The sequence below is a fragment of the Lytechinus variegatus genome, chromosome 3, assembly GCF_018143015.1.
Source record: "Lytechinus variegatus isolate NC3 chromosome 3, Lvar_3.0, whole genome shotgun sequence".
In the NCBI taxonomy this organism is placed as follows: domain Eukaryota; kingdom Metazoa; phylum Echinodermata; class Echinoidea; order Temnopleuroida; family Toxopneustidae; genus Lytechinus; species Lytechinus variegatus.
Genome location: NC_054742.1, coordinates 56,835,865 through 56,845,592, shown reverse-complemented (window position 1 = coordinate 56,845,592; position 9,728 = coordinate 56,835,865). Strand labels below are relative to the sequence as shown.

General features: G+C 36.0%; 1 protein-coding gene across 1 annotated transcript; it reads left to right on the top strand.

Annotated features, from left to right (window-relative positions):
- The first annotated feature begins 202 nt into the window (after nucleotides 1-202).
- On the top strand, nucleotides 203-4,356 carry LOC121412238 (A-agglutinin anchorage subunit-like). The gene is made up of 2 exons (XM_041605142.1): nucleotides 203-936; nucleotides 3,913-4,356. Exons 1-2 carry the CDS (start codon nucleotides 229-231, stop codon nucleotides 4,309-4,311), a joined length of 1,107 nt encoding a protein of 368 aa, XP_041461076.1. The 5' UTR covers nucleotides 203-228; the 3' UTR covers nucleotides 4,312-4,356.
- Nucleotides 4,357-9,728: the final 5,372 nt, after the last annotated feature.

Here is a 9,728-nt window from a genome sequence, read left to right as displayed (position 1 = left end):
TCTGTAAATATCATCTTTAACGGATCAACGGTTAAAGTTTCATTGATTGAAAATCGTTTCAAGTTTTCTCATAATTTTTTGAACACTTTGGCTCAAGAACAGTACATCTTCGTGTCTTTAGAATATGATAATTTTCGATCTAATATTCGATGCATTCTTCCCCAACAATCGTACCCGTTATCTACGCGGATCTCATCAAGACGACCTACATCCGAAGAAGGCACGAAAATGATTACCAGCCGCACCAATAAGCCCCCTCCAACGGATAAATTCACAGACACAACGACACACATGTATACGGAATCAACAGTACCTGCAACAATACTTCAGACGTCTCGTCCCACTACAGGCTATAGTTCTTTGGAGAATTCCACTAGTATGACCCCTTTGCCATCAAAGGCAACTGGAACGTCTTCGACAACATCATTTACCACAACGCAAAAGCAAATGCATTCAACGAAAGAAAGGTCTTCAGATGCCTCATTCGAGAGACCTGGTCGTGCATCGACCGAGTCAAAGACTCCTCCGTCATTATCCACATCCCAACTATCAACAGGACAAACGATACATTCTCCTTTCTCCCAGCCGTCTAGTCCCACTTTTTCAGTCGATAATTCTCTGGAGACTTCCACTAGTAGGACTCTAACTCAAGCGACTTGGTCAACACAAAAGGCTCACCCCCACCCTCCATCGAGACGTGTCCATTCCTCTACAGTAGCACCATCTACAACAACAATGCTAAATGAACAAAAAATAAAAGGTGATAAAGCATATATCGTCCTTAGCAAGAGGGTTGTACTTGCAGTAGCCGTGGGTGTTTCGGTCGTGCTGATCTTCATGATGGCTTCCATAGTTGCCTTGATTGGGAGACAAGGGTTTCGGTCCCAAAGTGGTCAAATTGAAAGAAATATAACCCGTTTAGATTCTACTCACGAGGTTGGTATTTCAAAGAATATACACGTAAATGTGCATATCATTCTTCATGGACCTATCCACGGAGGATTATTCTATTGTTACTGGGGGTGCTGAGCATTCTCACAGCACCCCCAGTAACAATAGACAATCCTCCGTGGATAGGTCTATGTCATTCTTTTTTTATTTTTCAATTCATCCCAGTTCTTTCTATTAAAAAAAGAATACCAGGGACCCGCAACACAGAGCTTAGCAATGATCGTAGATAATTTTCTATGACTCATTCATTGACTACAATTGTGAAAATAAAGTGTACGATTAATCGCTAATGGTAATGTGTAATGTAATGGTAATGTGTAATGGGCATAGGCCAGGGTGACCAGACGTCCCGTATTTCCCGGGATTGTCCCGTATTTTGCTTCTTTGTCCCGGCGTCCCGACAAACCATTCCCGGGACGCCTATTTGTCCCGTATTTCAGTATATTGAACAAAATGTATTTAAAAGTGACGAATTTTCATCCAAATAACTAACATATGACGAAGCAGAGACAGCAATGAAATTAATAAATAAATTTAAAAGCAAGTTCTGCGGTGATTTTCTTGCTAACCCCTATATATCGCAAACGAACTGGCCTCCTGCCATTGTGTGGCAGGCTACTATAGCTAGGCATGTAGGATCGGAGCAGATTCTCTCCACCAAACATGCGAAAATAATCACAAAATCGGCGGGAAATTTGTATAATGATATCATGTGTTCTCATACTGAATTGGAGATGTGATCAGAGAAACAAGTTCTTGAGTTTATAGATCTAGTTGTTTAAGCCTTCGTTTTGAGTCTTGTTGTGTATGATGCCGCGATGTTTGATCTAATTTTTAAATAAAAAGAAAATCACTTAGAAATTTTATTCATTTCTAAAACTTTTTTTTAGTTTTAAAAATATATTTGTTTGGCCAGTTGCCCTTTGAAAAACACCAAATATTATTATAAATTTTTGTTAGATGATTGAATTTTTTTGTTTGCTTGAAGTCTGAACTTTTTTCCTCTTTTATATCCTTCTTTCTTCATCCTTCTACCCTTCCTGCTTGCCCGTTTTTGTTCCATCTATCTTTCTTTCCTGATCCTTTCTCTGTGTGTTCCTCTTTCTTTCTTTTCTCCTTTTTCTTACCTGTCTTTATCAAATTTCCTTTTTTTTATTTCCCTCATTCTTTCTTTCTTTAAACCTTTTTCTCCCCCTCCCTCCTCTCCTTTTAATTCTTTCTCTTCTTCCATTATGTTTCATTCCCTCCTCACTTCATTCTTTCTCCCTCTCTTTCCTCCATTCTTTCATTCTTTATTTTATTTTCACTTCTAATTCTTTTCCTTATCCTTTCTCTTCCTCCACCCTTAATTCCTTCCTTCCTTCCCTCCTCACTTACTTTTTTCATTCTTATTTAATTGTTCGTTTCTTCTTTTTCAAAGAATGAAGGAAACATTTTTCTTTCCTCCTCCTTTTCTTACTTTCTTTTTTTTTTCTCTCCTTTATTTTGTCTTTCACACATGTATTCTTCTTCCATTCCTTTCTATTTCTTTCTTTCGGTATTCCATTCAAAGAATGACAGAAACTTTTTTCGCTTTTTATTCTTTCTTTCATCGTTTTATTCTAACTTTCTTTTATTTTTTTTTATTTTCCCTTCATTTTCCCCTTCATTTTTCCTTTCTTTATTCTCAATTCATATTTTTTCTTTCGTCTTTTCTTTCTCTCCTTCATTCTTTCGTTCACCCTCCCAATTCTTTATAATTTTTCACAGGTGTAACACTGTGTGGCCTTCTTTGTTGATCTTTTTTGTCGATTGTCCCGTATTTCATTTTGTGAAATCTGGTCACCCTGGCATAGGCGGCGGAAGCGGGGGGGGGGGGGGACAGGGGGGACGTGTCCCCCCTAAATTTGAGGAGGGGACAACAAATTTGTTGTTGATGACCTTTTTTTTTTTTTTTTTTCTTACTGAAGCGTAGAGACCGTTATATATTTTTCCAATTGCACTTCTCTGAGAAAATTTCAAATATTCAAATCTTGGATATATAGCGCCCTCTCTCGGCGATGCTTGTTTTAAATTTAAATAATGGGCATTCAAGCACTATATCTTATAAATTTAGTGATTAGATATCCAAAAGTTACAGACAAAGAACATATCTTGAAAGTTTCAGCCCATTCCATGATTTGGAATAGGATTTAATGGAAAGACAAAAAACACACAGATATTTTAATTTGATCGGGTGACCCGATCAAGTTAAATTTCCGTGTAAAATCGCAAAATTTATCCTGTAAAACACATTTTCATTTCATATCCTCCACATCATAACTTTTATAGGGCATATCCATTAATATTAGCTAGCAATGAATTGGAATAGTGATAGGTGCATTTTGGTGGATTTACCAAAACTATACACAAGCTTTAAAAATCTCTAAGTTTTGGGGTTGAAAATCTTTTTTTTTTTTGCTTGTCAAATTTTTTCGGGTTGTCCCCTCCTAAAATTTGTGGCTTCCGCCGCCAATGGTAATGGGACCTGGAACGCTGAAATATTCAAGCAGGGCTCAACATTAAATTGTTGTTTGTAACTTGAGTAAAATAATGTATTCTGAAATTGTTTAAATTTTGCAGCAAAATGTATACTTCAGACTAGCCTAGAAAACAGATGACAAATGCGTGTATATGTATAGATTATTTTATGCTCCTTGGTTTCCAATAGGGATCTTTTGAAACGGGAACGCATTGAAGAACACAGTAAATCTATTGAAATTGCCCGTCTAATGATAATTAACAACAAGAAGGTCATTCATTATCCAACACTGCTGAAGCGAAAACCTCCTATTATCATTTGAAACCCAATATACGATAGGAAATAAAACGGACCGCCATTTCACCAAAAAACTGGTTCCAAAAATGTAACGAAGATAAATCATAGTGTCAACCAAGTTGTACCATTATTTTATTCATCTTTTTATCTTTTTGAAACACTAGGGTTTCACCTCATTCGCTGCCCATCTAAACCACGACTACGAGAGGACCATAACTAGAACACAGGATTCAACATCTACCGACGATGAAGTCGGTACTCTGACATATCCGATCAACAGCTTGCCTCTCCCACATAGGCGTACCCCACCAAGTTCACATGACTACGAGGAAGTGGAAGGCCATCTTATAAACACTTTTAAAGGAGACTACATGTTGCCTGACGTACAAGAAGGATCTTTAGATGGCTACCTTGACATGGTATCTAACGTCAAGAAAGGGGATGCATGCGGTAATGCTCTTCCACTCGTCACCTTTCGAAACAAAATGACCGAAAGGCCTACAGAAGATGAAAATGGTTACCTCGTTCCAAATGTGGAACAGTACAGGAGTCGGGATATGTAGGCCTGCCATTCTATAGAACACAGGGTCGAGATTGTTCTCTAAGGAAACGGATGGTTTCGTGTCTATCAGGGTGACCAGATTTCACAAAATGAAATACGGGACAATCGACAAAAAAGATCAACAAAGAAGGCTACACAGTGTTACACCTGTGAAAAATTATAAAGAATTGGGAGGGTGAACGAAAGAATGAAGGAGAGAAAGAAAAGACGAAAGAAAAAAGATGAATTGAGAAGAAAGAAAGAAAAAATGAAGGGGAAAATGAAGGGAAAATAAAAAAAAAAATAAAAGAAAGTTAGAATAAAACGATGAAAGAAAGAATAAAAAGCGAAAAAAGTTTCTGTCATTCTTTGAATGGAATACCGAAAGAAAGAAAAAGAAAGGAATGGAAGAAGAATACATGTGTGAAAGACAAAATAAAGGAGAGAAAAAAAAAAGAAAGTAAGAAAAGGAGGAGGAAAGAAAAATGTTTCCTTCATTCTTTGAAAGAAAGAAACGAACAATTAAGAAAGAATGAAAACAGTAAGTGAGGAGGGAAGGAAGGAAGGAATTAAGGGATGGAGGAAGAGAAAGGATAAGGAAAAGAATTAGAAGTGAAAATAAAATAAAGAATGAAAGAATGGAGGAAAGAGAGGAGAAAGAATGAAGTGAGGAGGGAATGAAAACATAATGGAAGAAGAGAAAGAATTAAAAGGAGAGGAGGGAGGGGAGAAAAAGGTTTAAAGAAAGAAAGAATGAGGGAAATAAAAAAAAGGAAATTTGATAAAGACAGGTAAGAAAAAGGAGAAAAGAAAGAAAGAGGAACACACAGAGAAAGGATCAGGAAAGAAAGATAGATGGAACAAAAACGGGCAAGCAGGAAGGGTAGAAGGATGAAGAAAGAAGGATATAAAGAGGAAAAAAGTTCAGACTTCAAGCAAACAAAAAAATTCAATCATCTAACAAAAATTTATAATAATATTTGGTGTTTTTCAAATATATTTTTAAAACTAAAAAAAAGTTTTAGAAATGAATAAAATTCAAAGTGATTTTCTTTCTTTATATTTAAAAATTAGATCAAAAATCGCGGCATCATACACAACAAGACTCAAAACGAAGGCTTAAACAACTAGATCTATAAACTCAAGAACTTGTTTCTCTGATCACATCTCCAATTCAGTATGAGAACACATGATATCATTATACAAATTTCCCGCCGATTTTGTGATTATTTTCGCATGTTTGGTGGAGAGAATCTGCTCCGATCCTACATGCCTAGCTATAGTAGCCTGCCACACAATGGCAGGGGGCCAGTTCGTTTGCGATGTATAGGGGTTAGCAAGAAAATCACCGCAGAACTTGCTTTTAAATTTATTTATTAATTTCATTGCTGTCTCTGCTTCGTCATATGTTAGTTATTTGGATGAAAATTCGTCACTTTTAAATACATTTTGTTCAATATACTGAAATACGGGACAAATAGGCGTCCCGGAATGGTTTGTCGGGACGCCGGGACAAAGAAGCAAAATACGGGACAATCCGGGAAATACGGGACGTCTGGTCACCCTGGTGTCTATTCCAATCGCAACTTCAGTAGATCCAAAATACATGAATAAAAACAGCTATTTCCCACTTTGTGATGTTGCTAGGATGAGAGACCATGCAGTTATGTGGTCCACAGATTATTATCAGCTATGGGGGGGGTCGCATATGATACACGTTAACATACTACCTTTTTAAACCCCCCCCCCGAAAAAAATAATAACAATGATAATAATAAAATTAAAAAGAATAAAATGAGAAATAAATAAAGAATAAAATAAAATGAAAAAAAAAAATAAAAAGAGGCAAAGAGAGAGAGAGAGAAAGAAAACGAATAGGAAATAAAATCAAAGTGAAGTTAAAGAGAGAGAGCATACACACTTAAAATGTTGAGCAACATACTGTCCATTGTGTTGGGCAATGTTTGTTGGTAAATATATTCAGTGCAATTATTATCCAATTGAGTAAATGCATTTCCTATGTAAAAGTATTTTCTGACTTTTATATCAAAATCTATCGCAAAATCGGATTTTCGTAAGAAAAATGTCAATTTTTGCTCGATCGCTTCGCTCGCTCGCAACTTTTCAGATAAATCTTGCCCAATATGCCATAACTGGCCCCTCAAAAAATGCTGTTAATATAGACCAGGGTTGGCACGTTTTAAACGGTGTGTTTTAAAACGTTTTAAAACACCCGGGTGTTTTTAAACGTGTTTTAAAACACTGCATAGGCTCGTGTGTTGTACATTTTCATGGATGTGATTATAGATTATATACTTTATTTCTCAAGTTGTGTATTATTTTCTTGTAATCGAAACTCTTTCTCAAAACCACTCTTTTTTCTCATCTTTCTGTTAACCCCTTTAATCTCCCTTTCTCCATTAATTTGTCATGTTCCTTTCCTCCTTGTTCAATTGTGCACATCAATCCGTATTAAGAATATTTTCATTTTAACAAACATATCTGAGTGCTGCGTTACTTTTTTGGACAGGAAACCAACATTTGAAATAAGCTCAAAATACATGTACATGTAATCGAAGTACTTGGTGAAATAGAAGTGTTGCACAAGCATAATAGTATTTTTTTACAAATAGACTGTAAAACTGACATCGTTCTCTTGAGGCACACACGAAAACAGGTGAAACTTTGCGCTTCGTAAAGATGAAGAAAACTACGTTTACAGTAATCAGCTAGCAAACCTTAACCTTAACGATCCCATGGGACTGTAATGGCCCTCAAAAATTTCCATGATAAATCCATAATCACGACAGGGCCACGCCATATCGTTCAAGACTATTTGGGGGATGCATGCATGGATATGCGGTTATGATATTACACAACAAGTGTATATCAGACCCTGAATTGACCTAAAACGTGATTTCATAGATAAAGCTAATCGTGAATCCCGCCGAAATTTGTATAAGTATCATTATTTGTAATCTTTGTTAATGATTGCCATAATTTCCATTGAAAACCCCCCAAATTGTTTAAATTGTACATGAAAAAATAATAAAAAATTGTAACAAACAAACAACAAAATCGGTATAAGACATTTTATAGGCCCTACTGATTTTTTTAATATGCATTTGATCGAATTCCTCAATTAAAAATATTCTTCTCCCCCCCCCCCCCCATTGACAAGTTTCAAAATACCCCTTGCTACATGTACATGTATGTATAAGGAATAAAACTTATAAAATGTTCTTTTTGTCTCACCTGCACAGCAGAGTGAGACGATAGTCGCCGCTTTTTCGACGGCGGCGGCGTCAACACCAAATCTTAACCGAAGGTTAAGTTTTTGAAATGAGAGCATAACTTCAAAAGTATATGGACCTAGTTCATGAAACTTGGCCATAATGTTAATCAAATATTACTCAACATTCTTTATGAGTTTCAGGTCACATGATTAAGGTCAAAGACCATTTAGGGTCAATGAACTTATACCATGTTGGGGGAATAAACATCAAAATATTAACCTAAGGTTAAGTTTTTGAAATGTCATCATAACTTAGAAAATATATAGATCTATATCGTTCATGAAACTTGGACATAGGCTTAATCAAGTATTACTGAACATTCTGCTAGAGTTTCACGTCACATGACCAAGGTCAAAGGTCATTTAGTGTCAATGAACTTTGCAAAATGGGGTTGTCTGTTGAATTACCATCATAACTTTGATAGTTTATAGATCTGATTCATGAAGCTTAGACATAATAGTAATCAAGTATCACTTAACATCCTGTGCAAGTTTCAGGTCACATGAATAAGGTCGAAGGTCATTTAGGGTCAATGAACTTTGGCCAAATTGGGGGTATTTGTTGAACAACCATCATAACTTTGAAAAATGTATTGGTCTTGTTCATAAAACTTGGAAATAAGAGTAATCAAGTATCACTGAACATCCTTCGCTCATTTCAGGTCACATGACCAAGGGCAAAGGTCAGTGAACTCTGTCCATAATGGGAGTATCTGTTGAATTACCATCATAACTTCGAAAGTTTATGGATCTGATTCATGAAACTTGGACATAAGAGTAATCAAGTATCACTGAGCATCTTGTGCGAGTTTCAGGTCACATGATCAAGGTGAAAGGTCATGTAAGGTCAATGAACTTTGGCCAAGTTCGGGGTATTTGTTGAATTACCATTATAACTTTGAATGTTTATTGGTCTGGTTCATAAAACTTGGAAATAAGAGTAATCAAGTATCACTGAACATCCTGTGCGAATTTCAGGTCACATGACGAAAGTCAAAGGTCATATAAGGTCATTTAACTGGCCATTTTAAAGGTAATTATTAGATTGCTGTCATAACTTTCAAAGTTTATAGATATCCCTATAGATATATTGTATAAAATGTGGATATAGGGGTAATCAAGTATCACCGACAAGTTTTAGGTCACAAGATCAAGGTGAAATATCAATGAACGTAGTATTGTATCATTATATGAATGGTGTTTTTTGTGAATAATTATGTTATAGTAGTTTTCAAAGTCAGCACTGCTACTATATTGAATCGCGTGATGCAGGTCAGACCGCCAGAGGCATTCCACTTGTTTACTACTTAGGCATTCAATTTCAATGATTCAGTAATTGGGGGGATATCAACTTTTCTGTTGGAAATTCAAGAACAAAAGTTGTAGCCATCTCTTACTCCAAAAATAATTTAAAACATGAAGAGCTTAAAACGTAATGTATAGATTAATTGATATACAGAAAATTGCATCATTCGTTTGAAAAAGGAAAAAAGTTTTAAAACGATTTAAAACAATAAAAAAGGTTTTATTTGTTTTTTTCTAATAAAAAGCCGTTGTGTATAACAAAACCCTGATATGTTAATACCATGATATGACCGGGAAATTGCTGGCTCTTCCCCCCCCCCCCATCCTCGTCAGCGACACCTGTTACGCACCTGAAAATTACTCGTGAGAAAATGCATTTATGATTGCTTGTCATGTATTTATTACAAAATCTATTGTCTCATCTTTTACGACAAACCACCGTCTTTCGGTTTCACCGCGATTCGAAACTTTTTAGATTGTCAGGTAGGCGTACAGCAGATGAATAATAGTCGCTGATGGCACAGAGGTAACACGGAAATTCAAGAGAAGAAATAGAAATTCATTTCAAGGGCGCAAACTATATCTACCTGTACCTATCTATTAAAAAAAACCAGATTTTCTTTCCCGAAGAAGTGCTATGGTGTTTTGAATTAGTGCCTTGAATTGTCTCTACAATCATGAAAGTATACAGCGTCTTCATTGGTCTTTGGATTCTTATTAATTTCATTAATATCTCGGAAGGATCTCCTCCATCTGAGAAAAGAATTCTTAACGAAGGAGATAACATGACCTTGATATGTTCTACTGTACGGGATCCTGATATCATATCCTGGGTCCGC